The 26157-nt window shown below is 37.7% G+C and overlaps 1 protein-coding gene across 11 annotated transcripts in view; it reads right to left on the bottom strand.

The window, feature by feature from the left end:
• KDM6A (lysine demethylase 6A) overlaps window positions 1-26157 on the bottom strand; it is a 210330-nt gene that overhangs the window by 12921 nt on the left and 171252 nt on the right. For 10 of the 11 annotated variants that reach the window (XR_003966785.1, XM_030306230.1, XM_030306226.1 and 7 more), the window contains 9 exons: window positions 22677-22806; window positions 21151-21256; window positions 20319-20524; window positions 17812-17876; window positions 17659-17733; window positions 16985-17133; window positions 10202-10316; window positions 6915-7102; window positions 5951-6092 (listed from right to left, as the gene is read on the bottom strand). Coding sequence is in view for 10 of the 11 variants with exons in the window: in XM_030306230.1 (XP_030162090.1) it covers window positions 5951-6092; window positions 6915-7102; window positions 10202-10316; window positions 16985-17133; window positions 17659-17733; window positions 17812-17876; window positions 20319-20524; window positions 21151-21256; window positions 22677-22806 (1176 nt within the window). In the remaining variant the exon portion in view is untranslated. The remainder of the gene's footprint in view (window positions 1-5950; window positions 6093-6914; window positions 7103-10201; window positions 10317-16984; window positions 17134-17658; window positions 17734-17811; window positions 17877-20318; window positions 20525-21150; window positions 21257-22676; window positions 22807-26157) is intronic. The other variant, XM_030306234.1, reaches the window with a different exon arrangement.

Genomic DNA, 26157 nt, shown 5'->3' with positions numbered 1-26157 from the left:
CAGCTGGCTGAAAGCCATAAATGTGTACCTCAGACTCCTTCTCTAAGCAGTAGAGCCCTCTAGCCATCTGGTGACCTGACAGAGACTCCCACTAAAACATCATGCGAGGAACTGACGTTCTGCATGTCTAAAGCCCACCAAGCTGGTAATCCCAACCCACACCTAACTAGGTTCCTCTCTTCTTCCTTGACCCCTAGCTTCATCAACTGCACGAAAGTCCCGCTGCCCGGCCCAAGGCAACGCCCCGGGAGCACCCGCCTCCACACCCAGTCCATCACCGAGTGTCATCTATTTTACCCTCAAACCTTGGTCTCTCCTCTTGTCTGAACTGCAGCGACTATTCTCATTTATTCCTCTAAATCTTCTGTGCTCCATTTTATGCTTCATCTTGCCGCCAACTGATCTGATATGCAAATATGATCATCATTGAAAAGATTTTAGCAGCCGTTGCCAACGTGAAATCTACCTGAAATTTTTCGCAACAAAAGTTTAAATCCATACTCTTCAGCTGATGTGAATGAAGAAGTAGGGCTCAGACCCGAAAAGACATTTAAAAGTTTGGTCTCAAGAAGGAGAAACTAAGTTTGCTTATGATGTATGGGGTATGTGGAAAGAAGTTTATGTTCATTTAAACAGTTGAAGGAAATCAAAAGAGAGAGTTACATACTGAGCCTCCACTGCCATTTTTCTAAGGAGTTAGGCTGTTAACTTTACGAGTCAAGTTCACTGCATTGTGAAATGAAAGAAGTAATCAAGATAATGAACAGTCTTTTGACCATGCCAACAACGTAGGAGGTATTTGGGAGAATGTGAAGCAGAGTATGAAGATTAGAGTATTTTAGTTAAACAGCTAGGATGTAGAAATTGAAAGAGATTGCTACATGACTTACTCAGATAAAGTACTTTATGGAATTAGAGGACTCTAAAGGACCCAACTGGAACTTGGAAAGTGCAAAGAAAAAAAAAAAACCACCAAGAATAACGCTGACTTGTTTAAGCAACTACAGGTAATTCATTCTCAAAATGATATCGAGGTATTAGCAGGTGACAACAGGAGATAGCACCATTCTCCCACTATTAAATCCCTTGGTGCAAACACACTTTCAACCTCTTATACTACTGCCAATTTTTCATAAATTTTACGTAAACTCATTTGCTCTCAAAACTTGACCTGAGGCTATAAAATAGTTTTCACCTAGCTCATCAGAGTGACCGTAAGATTTACAGCAGAAATACTTATGTGTTTGGTTTCAGGATAACGTCACAGACCCTACTCGAAGGACAAAATAGATCACATGCGCCTTGTATGACTGTTCTAAACCCAAGGAATTCTGAATACTGAGCTACATTTGGCCGAAGGGGTTTAGGATAAAGGACCATGGAGCTGCAGTCCTGCTACTTCTGTGGGGCCCTTCCTAAATGTACCCCTCTCTCAGAAGTGCCTTGCTCTGTGCTCCCTCATTTTTTTAAGCAGTATCTTCACAAGCAAAGATCACGTATTTGAACGTATTGACTATTTCCCCATTTATTATAAGCGGCCTGAGAAGTCATCAAATCCCTTTCTCCCCGAGCACGATACCACAGCACCAACTCAGTTCACGACAAATATCAAACAAATATGAAGGCACGAAAAGAACTGGGTAGAGCTCAACGGGTGAGGAGATGTGAAGGCACAAGGTAAATTTTGCTTACATTCTTTTTGATTACAACTTAGCTATGAAGACCTAAAACAGAAAAGTCACAGTGTCGATTCACAGTATTTAAGAACTAAAAACAGTAATTCAGGGAGGAAGTTAAGCTCCAATCCACTTCTTACATGGAGCAGATACTTTTTTTCTTTTAAAACAGCCTACAAGTCACACGTTCAATGTGTACAGAATGGATCGTTTACCAAAAGAGAATTCAAACAAGGAGAAGAAAGGGGGGAGGTGTAAACATTGCGGTTCAGATTAGAGGCTTCAAAATATGAGAGAGAGTAGTAAAAATAAAATGGAAAATTCAAGCACTCATCGGACGGCATCGGTGGGAACAAGAGCTGACAAAGTTAAGTGGGGGTCGGATCTGAGGTACAAAAGGGGATTTTATTTTATTTTTTTTTTATTTTTATTTTTTTTTAATTTTTTTTTTTTTTTCAACGTTTATTTATTTTTGGGACAGAGAGAGACAGAGCATGAACGGGGGAGGGGCAGAGAGAGAGGGAGACACAGAATCGGAAGCAGGCTCCAGGCTCTGAGCCATCAGCCCAGAGCCCGACGCGGGGCTCGAACTCGCGGGGCTCGAACTCACGGACCGCGAGATCGTGACCTGGCTGAAGTCGGACGCTTAACCGACTGCGCCACCCAGGCGCCCCAAAAGGGGATTTTAAAGAAAGAATGAGCTCGTGTGTGTGCCTCTGCATGCTCGGATCAGTTGGTCACTGGGGAGCGCAGCAAGAGAAGTGACTGGGGCATATCAAAGGTAGAAAAGGCCAAGTGCTATGGATGGTGGAGTAAACAGGAGATGAAGAAAACGACTCCAGGCAGAGGAAAGGAATGCCAAGAGAGAACCATTCCTTAAGAACTGGTACAGCTCACAGGCCAGGACAAACCGATACCAGGCTTGAGGACCAAAGCAATGATGTGGGTACAGTTTTACAGCAACGATGAGCCTGTGGAAAAAGACCCCCTCTATTTCTGTAACAATATATTCCCCATGCTCTCCTCTGGCCTTTAGTTCGTTCATCTATCCGCTTTTCTTAAATGAAAGTATTCCTCTAAGCTCTGTCCCCAGCTCCTCCCCTTTTCTTTCTCTCAAGGCAAAACCAAACGGCTAGATAGAAGACTCCCTAGTCTGCCAGCTTTAAGTTCGCTCTCTGGAGTTCTGCATTTCCTACAGCTTCCGCTAAACAGCTCTATGCAACTATTTTACCGGCTCCTCAAACTTGCCACCGCCCCCAAATGAAGTCCTGTGCCACAGATACATACAAGTGGCTTTTACGCAAGACAGCTATGGGCTTAAATCTTGGCTCTAACCAACTGGGTGACCGTGGGATGCTGAGAGGTATAACTGAGATACAGTCTGGGAAGCACTCTTCTTAGTGCTCACTGAAGTACCAAACTTCACTTATTAGCTGGCATTATTACTAAAACCATCTAGGATCCAGACTTGAAAACCCAAACTACCTGTGATTCATTCCTCTCTTACCATGCAAAAACTTCCTCTATTTACTTCACTGCTAGAAAGATCTGTAGGAAACCCAAATTAGATCCTAGTAGTTAAAAACCCACCAAAAGCTAACAGAATAGACTTAGCGATTGGCACACAATACACAATCCACCAAGAACTTTTACAACTGTAGCTTATTCTACTATTCGCCACACACTTGTCCTCAAGCTCGAATGTACGCCAACTGTTGTTAACACGTACGTAGCAGAGTTGTGCCCTATATCCGTTTAAGATCATGCAAATATCCAGGCCGGAAGAAGTCGGGGGAGGGAGGAGCCAAAGAGGTAGGTGTTGGGGACAGAATGAGAGCAGGGGGAAGAAAAGATGAGCTGGCCCTCTGGGCAGCAGGACTTCCTCTGAGCCTCTCACAGACCAAGCAGTTTTCCATGCCGAGTATGATCCTAATAGTACAGTAAGGCCCTCCACATAAGCCAACTATTTTGCCTGGTGCTCAAGTGAAGAAAAGGGATTTATTCCCTCATGGGAGGAAAATGTGACTATGCTGGACTGAAGGAGATGTAGTAGGTACTCCTTTGTAGATGAACCGAAGCATCTTTCTGCTGGCGCAAGAGTTGGGTCTTAAACTGGCTTTAGGTGTTCCTCCTCCGTCCTCTGTCCTCTCCCTGCCTCCAAATCTTTACCCTTCAGACAAATTATCTGCTTCCCAGAGTACACTGACTTTTCTGAGTCCGTGGAGCTGGAGAAGAATCCAGTGGACCTGTTGTCGTATTTCGTTCTTATTTATATGCATTTTTCCTCCAAGACAAGACCTACACCTGATACAGTTAGACAAACACACATACCCTCTGTGCCTAGCCCAGAGCCTTGTAACATAGTCAGCAAATATTCATTAAACAAAGTACAAATGAAAGAAAGCGAACAATGCTGGCTGGGGAAAAGTACATTTGTAGCAACAGCTGAACGACTATGGTTTAAAGAGGGACGTTTCTGAAGCAAAATTTAGGGGTCTGAATTTATGGTGAACATTTACAATCAGTGTAATGACAAAAGGAGCTTGCTAATCACATCTCATGACAACTCAAGCTGGGAGCAGAATTCTTAATATAACGAGGGACACAATCAAGATTCAAATGATTGAACATTTTGTAGCGCAGAGTAAAACGAGAGTCAAATGAGTATGTAAGTGCACTCAGGTTAAAAAAAATAAGGTAGGTAGGAGGAAAAACAGTATCGCGGGTAATTTTGAGTTGGAAACCAGCCAAATTGGTGTGTATCCAATTTCAACACAACACAATTTTAAAACAAAGATGATACAAGGGTGGATACTCAACATTTCCAATGTTAAGAGGGATAATGATAAACTGGAAGGAGTTTAGAAGGATGACAAGGATGATGGGGGCGGAGGGACGGACATGACAGAAGTGAGAGATGTTTAAATTAACGTGGGCCAGGTAGGAAGAACAGGATATGACAATGATCTTTCCTTGATTCCTGTCAGATATAATGAGATAAAAGGACAGACAAGTCCTCACACCCCACCACCAATTACATTTATAGAGTACGGTCCCCAAGATCCAACTTTTTAAAAGGATTTGTACATCACTTGCTACGATTTGGGTTTCATTACCTCGTGTCTCTCCTACTACTTCTGCCCAGGGCTAAATAAAATACTCCAAGTGATAAAGGACTGTATCGTAAGATAATCCAGAGGCGTGTTACCTTGGCCACACTATTTCTGTGTGAATGAAATTTTGGACTTAGGTTTGAAAGCATTTTATTAAGGCAGGATTACTTTTAAATGACAGTATTTTGAAAACAACATATGGTGACCAAATTAATATAGCTGCAGGAGAAATATTTAATGTAAGTACTACTTTAACAAAGACGAAAACTTATTTTATATCAGTGAGTATAAAGCAGTGTATTCCAAAGTGAGTTTTTGAGATCAATCCCTTAAAAGATACTGGTCAAACAAATAAGTTTGGGAAATACAATACATTATAGAACCCTCTTCCTTCCCCATTCACAAAACACACCTACACTTACAGTCTCTACAACAGTTTACAAAAACTAATAAAAGAATAAAGGACTTGTAAAACTTTATCTAATCCATCTTTTTCTGTATTTCTTTGACCAGAATCCCCCACCTTTCCAGGGTAGGGTCAGCAGTGGTAGAAAATACAGTTTAGGGAGACACTGCTATATAGCACTGTTTGAAAATAATACTTCTGAAAATATCTGCAAAATAGCTAGGACAGAAACTGACAATAAATGAGAAGCTTACTAAGGATATACATATTCAAACAACTTGCATTAGGTGTTTAAAGCAGCTAAGAAAAGGGACAATTAAAGATGGATGATTTCATTAAAACAATTAAAAACTTGCTGTTTTAGTTAAATCCCTATATTAAATGCTAATTTTTCTGTACCAGCAAATTATTTTGTGATGCCATTCTCTCCCCGTGATACTAAGGGCAGTCTTTCGATATTAAAACTCAAGTTCTCCTAGGAACCAGGTGGTTCACAGGGTAGTGGGGAAGCACTGGTCTGTGAATCTACAGGTTTAGAACCTTCCGTGTGCCTTCATTCCTCTTCGCACCATAGTGTCCTGACTATTTGGAAGGGAAGAAAACTTTTACTGTGTGGATTCTCATATTACATTTTACTAGACTTCTGGACCATTTTGTTGTGATGTCAACAGAATTCGATGGGGGGGGGGGGAAGTACTGAATAGTTAACACTCCCCAAAAAGAGAGGGACTACAGCAGTTTTAGAAAGCACTTACTTAATCATTTCAAAAAGCTTTGGATCTGAGACCTTGATATTTCGTGCCATATTCCAGGAAAGATGAACCATGGGTACTATTGACTTCACACTTTGCAATTTGTTCCATTCGTACCGTTCCACTGCCAATTTATACTGGCAGGCTAGGAAAAAAAAAACAGTTATAAAGCAACCCAAAGTACCAAAAGATATGAAGTTACCATTATCACCTCCTCAGATGATATCATCAATACCAATTCTGAAAACCTCAAAACATTACAAAAATAATTTTTATGTTTCTTTGATAATTATGGTCATAACAATAGTAGGGAACACACAAAGAGTGCTTACTGTAACTATGTGCCAGGCATTGTGCTGAGCTATTTTTATACATTATCTCATTTAATCTTTATCATCACCTTATTAATTTTATTATTCCCATTATACAGATGAAGAAATTGAGGCCCAGAGAGGTTATATAACTTGCCCAAAGTTGCAAGAGCCAGGTCCTGGTCCTAATCCAGGTCGTTCTAGCTCCAAAGGCCATATTCTCAATCTGAAGTATCTACTGCCTGAAGGCAGGCATAATTCAAACAGATTTTGACATAATAGGGCTATTCATATGATATAACCACATAAAAGAAACATTTCAAAGAATGAATAACCACTCTACTTTGCCTTCTCCCATAAAGGGTTTCCTTTATAAAACAAAATCAAGCACTCTAAAAATTATGAAAAGTATATCTTCCTTGTATATAAAGACATAAATTTATTATTTGCTGAGATCTATGGTCTTGGATTTCTACCTACTAACTTGAATTCAATTTCTTGTACTACAAATAAAAATTCTACTCAAGGAGATACAACTTTTCCTCCAATTTCTAGTGAGTTATATTCCAAGAAAAAAAAAAATAAACCTATCAGATACAATCTTTTATAAATTAAACTGTTTTGTGTGGTTTTTTTTAGCATATTCTTTAAAATACCTGTAAGTGGACCAACATTCCAAGCAATGTTGTTGCACCAGCCAATAGCCTGAACCCAATGAACAGTGCCTGCATTTATCCAGACCAAATCTCCAGGTCGCTGAATAAACCTATACACTGGAACATTTGCTTCATAAAGATCTTCAAGGTTAGGCCACCAAGAACCCATTAGGAAATTCAAATTATTTCTGAAATAAGAAAAAAATAATGCGAATGGATCAAACACTTTAATAAACTACTTAATAAGACTGGAAAACAAGGTCAAAAGTTATTAAAATATGCTCTTTTGGCATTGCACTGAAACATAATTGCCCGTGGAAGAAGAACTACTCTATGAAAAGTGAGTGAAATTACAGTTAAGTACTGACAACTTCTCCAACGATCAGTACTACGACCTCAAGCTGATTTTTCCAAGATCCAAATGAAATCCAAAACTCCTTTTAAGTAACACATACACGAACCTTTCCTTTCCTTTTTTCCTTTCCTTTCCTTTCCTTTCCTTTCACTAAAAGCTATCTGACTGAACCCTTCTTCCTGGAGTACCAAGAAATCTCTAAAACGTAAAGGGAAGGTACATGTAAGTATTAGGAACTTCCATTTCGGAGGGAAGGTGGAAAACAGAACGGTCTCTACTGCTGTTTTGAATCCTAAGTAGGAAAGGGGGACAGGGTGTCAGCCTCTACTATTCTGAAGACTGCTTACCTAAAACTAGGCAGCTGAAACCAACGGCATAAAAAATGAACAATCACACACATGCACAAATAACCATCATCATTGCCACCACCACCAATACACTTTGGAAACACTCTACGGACCCTAGCAGCGAGCTTTGACTTAAAAATCTGGCTTCTTTTTCTACCTTGTCAAGATACAATGTGAAGTATTTTTTAAACTATATAGCAAACTTTTCCTACAGAAGAATTTTATAAAATTAAATTGGCTATATTTGGGGGAAGGAAAAAATTGCAGAATGGAAATGTTCCTTTCCTTAAGATCTAAGAAACAGTCTTCACTGTATTTCTATGTCCTGCGCCGAAGGATAAAGTGCACTTTGAAATTATTCTCACTGGTTTAAATTTAATTTTTTGTCTAGATCAAGGGCTGGCAAACCAGGGCCCGTGGGCCAAATCCAGCCTGCCTATTTTTGTAAATATAAATTTTATTAGAACACAGCCATGCCCATTCACTGGCGTATTATTATGTGTGATTGTCTATTTACTGCAGTGACACAGTTGTGACAGAGACCATATAACCTGTAAAGCCTAAAATATTTATTATCTGGCTCTCTGTGGAAAAATCTCACCAACCTCTGATGTAGATGGAATGTCTGCCTTATTTTTTTCCTTGAAAAAAATGCAAGGCTGCTCTTCAAAGTCTAGAACAGACTGCCAATGGTAGCCTAACTGCAAGGGATATGGATTGGCTGTCTGTGTATATACACTTATCACTGTCTGTGATAAGGCTAAGTAGATATACAGTCCAGAAAAACTTGCCTATGAAGCAAAATATGATTACAAACACAAATCCTGTTCCCACTTCACCCATGTGTTGCCATCATAAAATTGGAGAAAACGTTCTATCCAAAAGCAAGCAAAAAAAACGCCCCCAAAAAACAAAAAATTAAAGTTACTCAAGAAAGCATCCTTTTTATCATATATTCAAGTGAATGGTTATTTCAAGACAGATATTGTTTAACGTCATAACACAAGCTACAGACATGGTCAATATCAGTCAGTATCAAAAGCAACAATCCTTCTGTGAAACAAAATTACACTGAAATGCTGAAGTAGCAAGTGCTGTTTCTGCAGCTTAAATTTACCTAGCCCATCATACCTTGATATTTTCATTATCCCCAAGTTCACACTTTTTAGACACGATCTGTCTCTTCCAATTATCTTTGTTCCCAGGTTACCTCCCCATTTAGAGAAGGGGGAAAAAAAAAACCCAAATTCTAAATCCTAAAGATTGTAAATCCCTACTCAGAAATAATGAATAAGGATCAGTGCACTGTAGCTGTAATAATATACCACTATCTCACAGTTTAAGAAATACAAATCTTTCTAGAGCGCGATGGAGGTTTATTTCCTACACAGCACTGCTCTTTCTCTGCTACTACCAGATTGCTGGTCCATAAAAGTAAGCACAGATTAAAGTAGATCAGGTAATTTCATCAGAGCATCTGAAACTTTAAAATTTCACATCTTTGGATTTCTTATCAGAAAGGAAATCTGTATGTTAAATAGCAGAAACAGTGAAGGGTAGTTATCTTTTGCTCGTATATAAGGACATTTGGGACTAATGTGGGGTTCTGGATAACTATATTTACACTTCTTACTAAATCAAGACATTTACGGCAAAGATCCTGTAACCCAAAATAAAAAAATTACAAGTTAGTATGTGGAGTATGTGTGTAATTAGTTTTCAAAGTCTCTCATAATGTAAATGTTTTGGGTGGTTCCCCCATTATCTTCTTGGGGTGGGGAGAATAACACCAAATGTATATATAATTTATGCTTTTAACCATAATAATTTTTCAATGTTATTACTAACTGAAAATATCAGGTACTTACACAGTGGAGTACTTTCAAAAAAAAAACAAAAAAACAAAAAAACAAAAAAACAAAGGAGAGAGTAAGTTTCCATTTAGACAAATAATCAAGTTTAAACCAATGAGAATAATTCCAAGGTACCCTTTAACACAAGATAAATAAAGGAAGGCTATTTCTAGGAGCTTAAGGAAAGGAATATTTCCACTATGTGAGTTCCTTCAATTATAGAAAACAAAATCTGATGCAGTTGATTACATTTTATAAAATTCTTCTATAGGAAAAGTTGCCAATATAGTTTTAAAAAGAACTGACATCATAGTGATAGGGCAAAGAGTAGGATGTTCAAGCTTGAGTTATTAATAACCTATAACAAAGGTGCTCAATCACAGAATTCCTTCTACTTCTAAAACCACTTATAGTAAAATAATTTCTCTTGAAATACAGACCTCCCACATGAGCCTGTATTTACGCATCAATTGTTTAATTAACCTAATAAACAACTCAACCTTCCTATCCTCTAAATTCAAGACTGTTACTATTGCATGGAGTGCTTTCAGAGCATCTTTCTTAAAGTATTCTCAGTAATACAAAATAATAGGTTTGGAATCAAATCAATTTAAATGAATTTTTTGCTGAACGGTAAGCCGGTTACATACATTAGCATATCCAGTAAGTCGTCCTTTACAATTACTGTTTTTAAATAATTATGTTTAAAGAAAATTTAGTTTGGAAACCTACTTTTCACAGAAGTCATTCAAAACACCCCAGTAACCTTCTGGGACAACAAACCATTCACAGTCACCTGGACCAATATTTATGTTAACTGAACAGAAGTTGTTATTTTCTTGGTGGCCTGAAATGTGAAAAGAAAAACAGTAATTAGCATACTATAAATTCTATAGAAAAATAGGTCTTTAGAAATGAGACCTCAGAAATGTTCAGCAAAGAACGTTCTAGTGGTATTCAGGTGTCTGTCATTATTTTTGTGTCAAGTCTAGTTTTAGAGCAGAGTTTGGTCAACTCCTAGCTTATTTAGTAAGAGCTTCTGCAGAGGGCAGCCTAAATCATTATTAAAAGCACTAGAGCCAGGCTCCTAAGCTTATGAACCTGGGCAAGTTGCTAAACCTTTCTGACTCAGTTTCCTTACCTTTAAGATTAGATAATAACAATTCCAATAAATCATTCTGTTGTTTTGAGGATCAGTGAAAGAATGACCACTTCGAACAGCACCGAATACATGGTAAGTAGCAGTAGCTATTATTGATATCGTTACCACTTCTTTGTGAACTAATCCCCATTTCTCATGAGTAGTATTTGGACATCAGTAAAAGAGGCAAGAAATCTGGTTTTCAAATATAGCTGTGGGAGTATCATCAACAAAAATAATGGAGCAGGTAACTCTGGGGAACTTTCCAGAAACACGTAAAACAAAACAAAACAAAACAACCTAGTAAAAACTGCCAGAAGCAAACTTACCAGAACTCTGGGTGATACTCCAAGGTTTACAGCAACCAAGTGAATGGATGGATGACCAGAAGAAAGAGAACTTAAAACCCAGTAGGAGATGTCACTTTAACTTACCTTATTCCCACCCACATCACTAGTGTGTCAGTGGACTTAAAAATGGTGGTCTTGTGTTAACTGTGTGAGTGTTCCTGGTTCTGGAGGGAGCAGAGTGGATCCTGCTCCCAAAGAATTAGTTTTTCTGTTTTGACCTGACTGGAGTTTCCCAAAAAGACTGACACAAGGAGCTTCACTCTATCAGGGCAAGTGGTTCAGTGAAGGTTCTCCCCAAAACACTGAAAGGCCAATGAACAAGCTGATGCTACCAGGGGCAAAAAAAACAAAAAAACAAAAAACACCCCAAAGAAACCAACAGCTGGGGCAAACAACAGACATACCAAAGGCCTAAAAGAAAGGCTGGAGAGTGAGATTTGGGGGGGGGGGGAATAAGGACTTTGAAGTTCCTGTGAATACTGGAGAATTTAGAAAGCGACATGCATACCCAGAGCAGGGAGCATGTTCAGGAAAACAAACAAACACCTAAGACAATAAATTTTAACTTCTTGCTAATCTTTAGGCTCAGTGCAAGCGAGGAGGTAAAGGCTACAAGTACAATTGTAAGCAGCATGGCTAAGTGTAGAAGGAATGATTGAACACAGAGGCGATCTGCAAAGACCTGGAGAATTATTTTTTTCTTTCCTTCCTGTCCAGGTTTTCCATTCTTCTTTCCTTTTGTGCATAAAGCATTGAAGGAAATCTCTCTCAGGTCACTGGTTAACCGCTGAGATAATGGAAAAGAGACTTCAGTATCCAAGCACACCAAGGAATATAGTCTTTGTGAAAATACTGTGGAAAAGTCACTGAACAAACTGTAGCTCACAACAAGCAAGAAACCCTGGATGTAATTGCCGCACGATAATATTCAATATGTCAAAATATCAGCACAGTGCTATGCCAAAGGGAGAGAGACTTCGGGGACCACATCCAACAGAGAACAGAGTCTTTTTGGGGGGGGGGGTAAATTCTCAAAGTCAGTTTTCAACAAAAATTATAAGGTTTGCAAATAAACAAGCAAAGTATGGCCCAGTCACAGGGGGGAAAAAAGAAGAAGAAATTAACAAATTTATTCCTGAAAAAGCATGGACATTGGATTTACTAGCCAAACACTTTAAATCAACTGTCTTAAATACACTTAAAGAGCTCTAAGAAACCATGAACAAGAACAAGGAGAATAATGTCTTACTTAACAAATTGAGGTTGTTAATAAGGAGACAGAAATTACGATAAAATTTTGAAGCTACAAAGTACAACCAAAATTAAAAATTCACTAGTGGGTTTCAAACAGCACATCTGAGCAGGTTAAATAAAGAATCAGCAAACTTGTGGAAAGATCAAATGAAGCCAACCATTTTGAGAAGAAAGAAAATAGAATGAAGAAAAATTAACGGAGCCTAAGAGACCATCAAATACACTAACGTATGCACTGTGGGAGTCCCAGAAGAAAAGGACAGTAAGAATATATAAAAAATGGTCAAAAACGTCCCAAATTTGACAGAAGACATGCAACTATACATCAAAGATGCTAAAGAAACCCCGAAGTAGAAAAAACTCAAAAGAGATCCACACAAAGACACATTACAGTCAAACTACAGAAACCCAAAGAGAATTTTGAAAGCAGGAAAAAAGAAGTGGTTTGTCATATACATGGGATTATCAATAAAATTAACAGCTGATTTCGTATCAGAAACCATGGAGGCCAGAAAGCAATGAGGTAACACATTTAAACTGCTGAAAGAAAGAAAAAACATGAACCAGGAATTTCGTATCTGACAAAACTATTCCTCAAAAATGAAGGAGAAACCAAGACATAGAAGGAGTTTGTCACTAGCCAATCTACCATAGAAGAAAATTTATGAAGAAAATTCAGAAGAGGCTGAATTTTCAGGCTGAGTTGAAACAACACTACACAGTAATTCACAGCCCTATGATGAAGAGATAAAGATCTACAGTAAAGCTAACCGCCTAAGTTGGAAGATGCACACTTTCCGATTTTGAAACATACCTCAAAGCTACAATAATCAAATCAGTGTGATATTGGCATAAAGACAGAGATAGAAATCAACGGAAGAGCATCAAGATTCCAGAAAGAAATGCATACATATGTGGTCAACTGATTCTCAACAAGGGTCTTAATAAGACCATTCTACAGAGGAAAGAATAGTCTTTCCAACAAATGTGCTGGAACAACGGGATAGCTGTGTAATTTGGACCCTTAGAGTTCATACCATATACACAAATTAACTTCATATGGATCAAACATCTAAATATAAGAGCTGGAATTATAAAAATCTAAGAAAAAAAACAGGGGTTAAAACTTTACGACCTTGGGTTCAGCCGTGGTTTTTTACATAGAACACCAAAAGCACAAGGAACCAAACAAAAAATGGATAAGCTGAACGTCATCAAAATTAAAACCTTCTGTGCATCAAAGAACACTATCAAGAGAACGAACCAACAACTCACAGGATGGGAGGAAATATATGCAAATCATATACCTGATAAGGGATTAATATTCAGAATATAAGCTCCTACTATACTTAACACAAGGATAAATGACTGAATTAAAAAACGGGCAAAAGACTTGAGTGGACATTTTTTCAAAGCAGATAATACAAATGGACAGCAAGCACATAAAAATCAAAACCACAGTGAAAAACCACTTCACATCCATTGGGTCGGGCATAATAAGAAAAAAAATGGAGAATAATCAGTGTTGGTTAGGAAATGGAAAAATTGGAACTCTCACACATTGTTGGCATGAATGTAAAATGGTGCAGTTACTGTGGAAAGCAGTTTGGTAACTCTTCAAAAAGTAAACGTAGAATCACCGTATGACCCAGCAATTTAAATCCTAGGTATATAACCAAAAGAACAGGAAGAAACAGGGACTCTGACAAACGCTTGTACATGAATGTTCATAGAAACACTATTCACAACAGCTATAAAGTGGAACCAACCCAGATGTCCCTCAACCGATGAACAGATAAGCGGAACGTCCTATAACCATAAAATGGAATATTCGGACATAAGAAGGACTGGTCCATTAATATGATGCAGATGAACCTCAAAACCACGCGAAGTGAAAGAAGCCAGCCACAAAAGGGAACATACTATTTGACTCCGTTAAAACATCCAGAACAGGTAATTCCATAGGGACAGAAAGTAGACTAGAGGTTGCCAGGGGCGGAGGGAAGCAGGGAATGGGAAGTGAATGCTTAATGGGTACGAGGTTTCCTTTTGGGCAGATGACACTGTCTTGGAACTACACAGAGGTGATGGCTACACAGCACAGTAAATATACAATACGCCAGCTGCAACTGAACTGCATACTTTAAAAGGATTAGTTTGGCCGTGTGATTTTCACCTCAATGAAGAAAACTGTAGGTGCTCTCACCACACTCTTTCACATATATATTATATAGCACAATGTGGAGATGGTAGTCTTAATACCTATAAACGATCTCTCGCCATGGGCAGGTGGCTGGAATTGTCCATGGTATGGACTCCAAAATAAAATTTAGCACTAATTATAATTAGAGATGCTGAGATCCCACCGTCAGACTCAAAATCTTTTGGGGGCAAGCCTGAGAGCATCTCTATAGTTTAGAACATACGTGACTGATCATAAAGTCCACCGAAGCAGGGAACACTTATATTTATCTATGTAACTCCAGGAACAAAGTGTCTGCCCCATAAAGTATCAGAATAATTTTTTATTTTATTTTTTTAACGTTTATTCATTTTTGAGAAAAAGAGAGAGAGCAAGCGAGTGAGCTAGCGAGCCAGGGAGGGGCAGAGAAAGAGGGGGACAGAGGATCTGAAGCAGGCTCTGTACTGACAGCAGAGCCCGAGCCCAATATGGGGCTCGAACTCATGAACCATGAGATCATGACCTGAACCCAAGTCAGATGCTTACCAGACAAATCACTCAGGTGCCCCTAGAATAATTTTTTAAAAATTGAACTGAGCTAATGAAACCATACATTTCTTCTAAGACTGAGCTAATACAGTAACCGCCTAAATGTGGTTAATATAAACTGAGATGTGCAAAAACTGTAAACTACACACTGGATTTCAAAGACTTAATATGAAAAAAAACATGAAAAATCCCAGGAACTTCTACACTGACTACATGTTGAAATGATATCTGGATATACGAGGTTAAAATTATTTTCATCTATTTTGTTTTACATTGGTATGACTATAAAATTTTAAATGACATATGATTTGCACTATATTGTCACACTTCTGAAAAACTAATGCCTTATAATACAGAAACCAACAAAAAACTCAAAACAGTTCAGACACAAGTGACAAAGAAGTGATCAAGTTTGCTTTCCCCCTTGATTTGTAATGAAAAACTGCGTTCTTTTTGAGTTGAGGTTATTTGTATAAAATAATTTGGAAAATTTCCACTGAAATGAATCTTAACCCAATCCAATAACTACATACATAAGAAAAACAAACTCTAGAGAGTTCAAATAACTTGCCCAGTATTTACATCAGTGTCTAAATGACAAAATGGGGAGCATATAGGTCTTTGCCATTTATTCCACAGCTGTTCCAACTTTACCCAACTATGAATAAAATATCACGGAACTGGGCTTCCAATGACCTGAGGAAAACAACTATTACAACCTAGTAGTTCTAATCCTGGCTGTACAGTAGAATCCTATGGGAAACTTTTTTTTTTTTTTTTTAATACTGATGCTTGGATCCCAAACTTCAGAGGTTAATCAATTATTTTTACACTGGGAAGGGGGCCTGGGTGGTTCAGTTGGTTAAGCGTCCAACTTCGGCTCAGGTCATGATCTCACGGTTCCTGAGTTCAAGCTCCGCACTGGGCTCTGTGCTGACAGCTCAGAGCCTGGAGCCTGCTTTGGATTCTGTGTCTCTCTCTGTCCCTCGTCTGCTCACGCTCTCTAGCTCTCTCTCAAAATAAATAAACATTAAACAAAAAAAAATTTTTTTATAAAAGCTTACCTTACACCAGGAGATTCTAATGAGCAGTCGGAACTCAGAACCACTACTAAGAAGCAAGCATAGGCCTATTTTGAAACAATTTTTTTAGCTACAATTGAATAAGCAGATGACAAAGGAGAAAGCAATCTGGTTTTCAAACCATGGCTGCTTTGAGTACCAAAAAGAAACACCTGATGGTGATACGCAGCCCATAGGCATTGGTATATAGGTGAACTTGTTATCGCCAGTATCTGCCGGAATTGTTACATATTTTAAACATCAATCTGAAATCTTATGTCAATCCAAGGGAGCACAAAGAAGATGGTATTATTACTGTCGGACAGAATTTTAAGTTTAAAGCCAATGTAATGCATTTAACAAATGAGGGAAAAGACCCACAGAAGGAAATGTGACTTGCCAAAAGTGACAAGCCTAGTTAATGGAAAGTCCAGACCGGACACCAGAGGGAGTCTAGTAATGTCTTCACATCAAATGTTTTGTGTGAGCTGTGTGCTGCAACCCAATTAGAGAATTACAACTTATACTTTATTTAAATGAAACAGAATGGAACAGACTAGGATATGTATTATTTTATGAAGCTGTTCTTGTATACACGTATGTGCACAGTCATAATATAAAATGTATTTCTTAGTGTGATCATGGCAAAAAAAAAAAAAAAGTTTAGAAAAAACGGTATCCCATCATCACTCTGCAGTAGACAGGATCATTAACAGTCTCTAAGCCACAGGGACTTGCCTAGGAGTGCTCCAAAGACCCCTTTCCAGATGAAACTGCTATTGTTTTTGGGATGACTGTAATAAAAAATGATAAAACAAAGGGGAAAAAATCTAATAAAAGTCAAACCTTAACAACAGGGGTAATCCTTCCAGTTTCATTCACTGTAAATGAAAAGAATCTCGTTCTCTTTTGCATGTTTCGTATTTTGGCTAATTCTGTTTCTCCAATGTGGGAGATACGTTAGTTCATAAATGTTACCTGGTGTTCTGCTTCCTGGAACTTTCATGTATAGTTGAACTGTGTTCATGCCCAGTATGGTATGACCAACGTGGCTTAGAAGATTTCCTGCTGATACGACACGCACAAAGGCAGGAAGTTTAGTCAGCTCATGTAGCTGCAACTTCCACCTGCAATAAAATAACAGATCAAGAGTGAAACTCTGCTACAAGTATTTGTGGACGTTAGCCATTTCTTCAAAAACTTTGTGTCGCAATCAGAAAAACAATGAAATCTAGAAATACTGTCCTTTTGCACAGGAAACACTCAAATGCTTAATTTTCCAATTTTTCCAAAGAAACCATACTGATGAAAAGCAGCATAAAAATTACCGAGTAAATGCAAGAAAAAAAAAACTGACTTATTTTTGTAATTGTTGTATAATTCTATTCTATAAAATGATTATATACTATTAATCATAAAATACAACTTTATGACTGTGTAATTAGCATAGAATCAGGGTCCTGATGAAAATCTGTACAAGAGTTTTAAATTGAAGAAAATAACTTAACTGCCAAACCTAGCAAAAAGAGTTTATCTAAAACTTGTGTATCAACTTAGAAAGATGACAAGGAACGGAAGAGAAAACTGTAGGCAATTCTGTGTCTTGCAGAGGATACCTCTTTGCATCAGTTCACAAAAATACTAGTACTTACTTTTTGTCATCAGACAGGTCAATGTTGGTCCCAAACTTTATGGTTTTAAAGGGTCCTTTCCTCCTCCTACCAGAACTTAAAAAAAAGAGAGAGACAGTATTAGAGGCATGCCTTTTAAACAGAAATACTAAGTGGACAGTACAAATGACTTACTTATCTGAAGATGTAGATTCACTGTCTGAGTGGTCTTTATGGTGACTTCTTTTCTCATTTTCTTCCTATAGATAAAGCACAACACATTCTAGCTTAGTATTCTACAACCAGCTATCCTTTCCCATCATACAACTGAAAAGTTCACATCTAGATGATGGTTTGGAAGCTAAATTTCTATAGGCCTCTTTCACATGAAAATTTCTTCAAAGACCACACATTAAATAAAACCCAGGAAAAGTCAACACTCACCAGCATGGTATCCAACCTCCTCAGCCACAAAGTTATGTTAAGAGTTCTTTCTTAATAATATTCTTCTATACGGGAAAAAACTACAGATTCTCATTCTTGCCCCATTTTTGAGAGGAGAGAATTTTTTTTAGAGAAGCCTAAGAAGTATCCATCTTGATGATAAATTTCCTAAACTAGCAGAGGTGTGCGTGCATGTGTGTAGCTATGTGTGTATAAGGGTGAAGGGTAAGACGCTCTTGATTTGATAACGGACAAATGGAAGAAGTTCTCCCTGGGTTAAATCTTTCCTTCTGCAAATGAATTATAGATGAATGATAACACACTTACAACTTTAGTAAGGAAAATAAGTACTACGTAAATACAGGTGCTTTTCAATGCAAATATTACAATTCTTTACAATTTGGGGTCATAGATATGGTATCTCTTAACACTGCCCTATGATTTAAGTTGGCGAGGGGAGGGGGGGGACGCCTGGCTGGTTCAGTAGGTTAAGTGTCCAACTTTGGCTCAGGTTATGATCTCACGGCTTGTGGGTTTGAGTCCCACATCTGGATCTGTGCTGACAGCTCAGAGCCTGGAGCCTGCTTCGGATTCTGTGTCTCCCCCTCTCTCTGCCCCTCCCCTGCTCACACTCTGTCTCTCTGTCTCTCTCTCTCAAAAATAAACATTAAAAAAAAAAAAAAAAGACAATACTTGGTACATTTTGGCCTCCCTCCCTTTAAATGAATGTATGGTTCCTAAACATTTGTCAGATTTTTCACAGGTAATGGTCCATGCCTCAAAAGCACACAAAAAGGCATCTTTTCTTTGGTTATAGATCCCACCCCATATAAATACTCTGCCTCTTATTATCTTTGCTTTTCAACTCCTCCAAATTTTCCTTTGGTGATCTCTGAATCGTATTATTTATCCTATTCTGAACATAATACTACCACATAGCTGAAGTATCTCAGAAGTCTGAACTAGAGATTTATATGGACAATTAATTTCTCTGTTAGGACACAGAGAATGGCAGTGAGAAAGAAAAACAAATACACAATTCACAGGTACAAATGTTGCCTTCACTGAAAATGTGAAACTCGGGACAGGATTTTAAACAGATAAGCAAATGTAATGAATTACAAATTAAAGACTTCCAGGCACGTATTAGGTTTCAGCTGTAAGATATGTACAAAACAACTTAGTACAGACAAGTGTCTAAGTAATACACTTAATAAACTCATTTTTTGTGGAGATCTTATCTTCACTTTGTGGGACAATTCACAAAGTCCTCATTGTAGCGCTAAAGGGTTTTAGTAATGGTTCACTGCTGAAAGGCCTGAGTCTTTGAATAATAATCCTCTGATTATTTTTCCGTTTTGTTTTTTAATTTTCTGAGCCTGGGTGGCTCAGTCGGTTAAGCGTCCACCTTCAGCGTAGGTCATGATCTCTCCGCTCCCAAGTCCGAGCCCCCATCGGGCTCTGTATTGGCAGCTCAGAGCCTGGAGCCTGTTTCAGATTCTGTGTCTCCCTCGCTCTCTCCGCCCCTTGCTCACTCACACTCTCTCTCAAAAATAAACATTAAAAAAAAATTTTTTTTTTTAATTTTCTATATATTTTGAAATAATTTATCCTCTCCCTCCGGTTTCTCTCTCAGACTAAGACTGGTGAGAATAACACTAATGCTTCCTGGAGGAGTTATCCATCAGATAATACTAACCTGGTAGAGGAGAAAAATGGGGAGGCACAAGACTAGGAACTTTGCAAGCACAAAGCAATCTTGAGACTCCCTTTAGCCTCTGATATCGGCGGTTCTCAATGAGGGGGAATTTTATCCTCCGAGGGACATCCGGCATGTCGGGAGACATTTTTGACTGTCATAACTGGGGTAGAAGGTAAGGGGCATGCTACAGGCATCTAGTGGGGAGAGGTCAGGGATGCTCCCAAGCATCCTACAATACGCAGGACAGCCCCCCACAACAATGTATTATCCAACCCAAAATGTTAATAATGCCAAGATTAAAAAACCTTGCCCTCAAAAGAAACATCCCAGGGATGAGGGAGACCTCTCACTAGACAGTAACATTTATTTTATCAACCCACAGGCTTGCTTAGACTTTCCTAAGAGCAAAGTGGATAGCACTTACAAGGTATTTTATAGAACTATAAACTAATGAGATGCTTACAAAAGAAATGTGCCCTTTCAAAATAAAATAATATCAAACATGAAAATAAACTATTCTTCAAAATAAAATAATCTTCAGGGACGAAACACTTACCCTCAATGATTCCTGGAAGGAGGAGGCCTGGTACTGTGCATACTTAGCAATTGTAGTATGAGATCGATTACTTTCACAATGCCAGATTTTCTTCGTTCCAGTAGGATCCCAGTTTTCATCTGCCGGCTGCAACAACTGTGTCCTCACTTCCACCATATGCTCATTGTTCGCTTCCACCAACGTTTTGGTAGAGAAAAGTCCCAGGTCTTCATAAATAAATGAATGTAGTTAATAAAAGAAAATTACATTTGGAATAATAGATTGAGAGTGCTTTTATTAAGAAAAGAGGAAAACGTGTGACAGCATTCCATCCGGTTCCCATGAAAACCAACCAGGGCCTCTGCACGCCCTGAGCTTCGTGCCAGGTTTACACGAGCACACAATGAAGCCCGGGACCTAATAATCATCATGCCGCCTTGTGCAGAGGCGGACTCAGGGGGCCAGGCACTGAGGTTTCACTTATCTGATTTCTTCAGGTGCAAGGAACTAGCAAGGGGACTACAGCACTGATCTGTAGCATCACATTTTATCTACATTTCATATTAAAAGTTATTTCATTAGATAACTTCATCACCATTATAATTATGTAATCAGACCAAAATAAAAGCTAAATTCAAAAAGCACCAGGAAATCACCAGGAACTGGCATCATCACTGTATCTTCATACGATAGATTAAAGAACTGATACACTAACACACACACCCAGGAAAAGAGTAAAACGAAAATGTGAAAACGGAAAAAATCAACAGAAATAAGTTTCTGTCAGTGCTTTACAAGTTATAGATAGCAAAAGAAATTTTAAAAAGTTTCCTTTTTCTTATTTAAAGCTTACCCAACTTTAGAGCTCCGGCAAGGCCACGTATTACTGTAACAGGGTTGTTTGGATTTGTACAAAATTGGTGTAATGGAGGAAAGAAAGCATCACGTTTATTTTCCAACTGTAAAATTAAAACATATGGTTAGATCTCTTGAAAACAGACCTTTTATGTAAATATTAGGCCAAATTCATAGTTTTTATTTACTGCAATTTCAATAATGTACCCTGTAATTTCTATTTTATATTTTGCAGCATTTTATCACTGTCTTTTGATCCTAACTGTAATTAGATAGTGACCGCATACATTTCTTTTGTCCATTGTATCTTGAAGAAAATACATGGGAAGAAATAAAATTGCAACTTCAAAATCAAAGTGCTTTAAAATATTTTTTGACTTTAAAAGGAAGAGAATCCTTTCACATGCTACAAAGTGGATGAACCTTGAAGACATTACGTTCAGTGAAACTAAGGCAGTCACAAAAAGAAAAACTGTGTATGATATTACTTATGTGAGGTATCTAAAGTAGTCCAATGTATAGAAATATAGTGGTGGCTACCAGGGGCTAAGAAGACCAGGAAAAAGGGAGTTGCTACTTAATGGGTTTAGAATTTCAAATTTGCAAAATGAAAACGTTCTGGAGAAGTGCTTTGCAACAATGAGAATATTACTTAACGCTACTGAATTGTATACTTAAAAATGGTTAAGATGGTAAATTTTATGTGGGCTTTTTCATCATAAAAAGAGAAAAGAAAACCACAAAGAAGTGGGGTTTTTTTTCCCCTCTCAGACTTCAGTTTGAAAGGTTTATTACACGTCTATCCCCATGCTTCCCTTACATTCTGAAGGATCAATAAATATGGGTTGGAGGAAAAACTAACAGGGTTTAACATCTGCCTCTAGAGGGCAAAGACAGGGCCAAATCCCCCAACACAAACTTTACAGTTTGAAACTGTTTTCATTTGGGGTAAAAGTGGGAGGATGGAAGGAAATGGGGGAGGAGGACCTACTTGGGAGAAACAGAAGAGTTGCTTTGACTGAACTTTTATCAACTTCCTACATCAGATGTCTGAATGCCCTTAAAGTAAAACTTAACATCAGGTTTTAAATAATCTATCAAACTTTTTAAAAATGACATACCTATTATCACATTTTATGTTCTCAAATGCCTTTTTTGAAGGTAACTAAAGCTGCATAAAGCAGAACGAATGTTAAGGTTCAAGCAACTGGTAGAACACGGATTTAAACCCCAGCTTAAATTACACTTTTAGGCAGGTTTGGCCTAATTGGGGGTGGGGGGGCAGGAAGAAGTATTTCTCACTACTTTAATGTAATCGTGGGAATAGTTCAGAATGTATGTTTTACATGCTATTATGAAGTCTTTGTGAATATATCTTTTCTCCCCCCAAAATATTCAAGCTACTGCCAATAATTTTAATGTTTCCTAAAGGGCATCCATATTAATTTAAAGCAAGATCTTATGAAAGACAGGTAGATGCAAACACTGGTTTGATTTATTTCTAGTCAGTCAATTCAGACTCACATAAATACTAGGTGTAGGTGGATTCAACTTGTCCTTTGGCAAGGGAGGGTATGGTGACGATGGTGGTCTTGGAGGCGGACATTTATCCAATAAAATGCTACTGTTAGATAAGCCATTTTTACCTAGATTCCTTAAAAAAAGAAGAAGGGAGAATAAATCAGCTGTACATTTATTTAGAAAACAGAAAAAAAACATTCCTGAATTAAGTCCTAATTAAGTTACTGGGTAGTTGCACAAATCCATGAGATTTGGATCTATCAGAAAAAACACTCAGAGCAATGTAATTAATTTCAGCAAATACTTAGCTTGATTCCTGTATTTCCATTGAAGAAAAACAATAGACAAGATACTACAACACATGAGTTACTGATGACATCCCTTATTTTGCTCATAATTTTCCAATTTATGTTCTTCACCTAAAGAACCAACGCGAACTCTAATTTCCTCTCCACCATCTTCTACCATCAGATTCTTTCCATTAAATGTGAAAACAATAACTTGACCAAAAAGGTCTAGATAATAGTTAAAAAAAAAAAAAAAAAAGAATGTTATCTCTCTTCCTATGTCTCATCTCAGCAATTATCACCAGAATATCTTTGTGATAATCTGCAAACCTGAAATGATCTCTTCTTTTTTGCCTCTCAAATCTGTAAAGAATTTTCTGTGTAACTCCTTGGCTACTAAAATTCAGCAAGATTCCAAATGAGGCATATAGTTGCTATCCATTCTCTGATACTCTATATAATAATTACTTACTAGTAGCTGGGGTTTCTTTTCCTTAAATGAATTAAAGTACCACATTTGGTAAGTTATAAATTGTTAAAATATGGGGGCGCCTGGGTGGCGCAGTCGGTTAAGCGTCCGACTTCAGCCAGGTCACGATCTCGCGGTCCGTGAGTTCGAGCCCCGCGTCGGGCTCTGGGCTGATGGCTCGGAGCCTGGAGCCTGTTTCCGATTCTGTGTCTCCCTCTCTCTCTGCCCCTCCCCCGTTCATGCTCTGTCTCTCTCTGTCCCAAAAATAAATAAACGTTCAAAAAAAAAAAAAATTTAAATTGTTAAAATATGGTAGAATCACTTCCAAAATATAATTCTTTTAGTGTTAAAATTTTTTTTTCCTATTTCTTAAAGTTTCTGCTCAACTCGAAAATCAGCAAGATGCAATTCTGAGCTTACAATTCATTCCAGGTTAACTTCACCCAGTTATTACAAGTTCAAAAATTATCAATGCATTATAAAATAGCAAGTATCCTTAAAACATTAAAGTTTTAGTTAAGAATTCAGAAATTGTAATTATGGTGGGGAGTTAAACTTAGTATTTACTTATTGAAGAAGGAATTAGCAATTTTTCATTGCAAATTGTAGAATACAGGTTGAAACAAAATTAATTTTCTGTATTTTGCTATGTTTTTGCCAAAGAGAAAAAACCTTACAAATCAGCCTGTTTTGGTTGGCCTTAATGAACACAAAGGCTTGAAATTCCACTGCTACAAACTTTTGAGATGTTACACTAAACAGCATTACAGGTGTCACTTTCTGGATTTCCTCACCTATAAGTCCAAGTAAAAACAAAACGGTTCATGGCAGGCTTCAAAGGAATAATGACTAAAGTTTAAAATCACTGATTTTTTTTTTGCAGTATGTGAAATAGTTATTATTAAAAATTATTAATAAAAATTATTAAATATTATTATTTTAATATATTATTAATATATATTGAGTGAAATATTGTTAAGTTATTAAACGTTATTAATAAAAGTTATTATTAAAAGAAATTTTAGGTTCCACTAACAATTCAGGTTAAAGGTTAAATAAATGAATATTCTACCCACAACATCTCTCATCAAACCACGAGTGGCCTGTACATTTAAAGATAGCCACGATACATTTAAACTTTTAAATTTAGGTATAAAATCAGTACTAATTTTGAACTCCATGGAAGTAGAAAATAGGTGGTTAACACTGGTAAAGAAACAATTCAAGTATTACCATTAAATCAATGCAAAATAGACCTCCACTTATGATACACATATAAATAATTTTCATGCTGAACTGCATATCTGCCACTCTTTCACCTTGAGATGTAAACAAAATATGACTCCGAATACACAAAATTTGTTTCCTAGAGCAGGAGATGGGTGTACCATCAAGTTCACGATTAACATTTTAAGGAACTGGAAGATTTGGACCAAGAATTAAAACTGCACCAGGAAAGAGTATCCCATGCTAATTAAACATGGCACCAAAATTTAAGCTTCTACAACATTCTGGACATTGAGAGATGAGACTAGAAAACGGGGTTTGATAGATGAGCAGAATTCTGCCTCCATCATTTCTACAGTTCTGTAACAAAAGAAAAAAGGGAAATGGGAAAGTAAAATAATGTAAAATGCAGCTGCTTTCATTTTTAAAATAGAAGAGAAAAAGGTGAGACATGACTACGGGAGCTGATGTTGAGTCAACCATCGAATGGTGCAATTATAATTTTAAATCATAAAAGCAGCAAAGGTATTGTAGGCGCGCCTTTTGATGTATGGCTCTGGCCACTGTAACATTTTAATGGACCAAACAAGACTCAGATTAAAAATAACTAACACTTTAAAAAATAACTATACATGTGAAAATAACAGGGTAGTCAGAATAAACCATGTAATCAAATTGTATCTAGCAGTTTCTTACTGTACTGCAAACACTGACTCCCTGCTTTCTTGAGGTCAAGTCTGAAACAAATAGGAATTTCCCTGAAGGAACTGATGTAGGTGGTTGTCTATACAGTGACTATCAGCCTTTTCCACTGAAAATACACTTCTCAGTCCTAACGCCAAGGACAGAACTGTGCATAACATGAAAAGTTTTTATCTTCTCAACATATAAGCATCCAACACTGTTTACAATATTTCAAAGCGAGGGCAACGAAACTGTAATACAACAATGCAAAGTGGAGAAAGGCACTGAAGAAAGAATTATTATCCCATTTTAAACCCTTTTCTCGCTTTTTGAAACCTTCCCCAAGCCCAGTAAAGAAGGAAACAATGAGTTGTTGCCCAATTCTTTAAAATCCTGGCTTAAATTTGGTTCGAGATTTACCCATATCATTTGATAGATAAACGAAGATGTGCTCTGTGAGTAAACCAATCTACGCTTTTATTATCTCTGGTTATGGAGCTCCTCGACCGGAGACATCAGCTCTCTTGCTCCCAAGTCACTTTCCCCTTCTCAATTCTGGATTCCTGCCCAGTGCAGGATACCACCAACAGAACAGAAGCGGCAAGCCTGATGCCTATCACTCGCCATCTCGACTTTTCTCTAAAGATCTGCATCTCTAATTTATCAGAGCGTTTTTGGTTTCTTCGTGAATAAGCCGAGGCCTATAGTGACCTGAAATAACCCAAGCAACCCCAGGGGTCTACAGTGTTTTGATGTTATCTAGCCACCTCCAAGTTTATCTACGTACACATAGGTATACATAAGCACACATACGTGC

Source organism: Lynx canadensis, chromosome X, assembly GCF_007474595.2.
Source record: "Lynx canadensis isolate LIC74 chromosome X, mLynCan4.pri.v2, whole genome shotgun sequence".
Taxonomy (NCBI): Eukaryota; Metazoa; Chordata; class Mammalia; order Carnivora; family Felidae; genus Lynx; species Lynx canadensis.
Note: the sequence above shows the minus strand (reverse complement) of the source record. Positions and strands in the feature narration are given on the sequence as shown.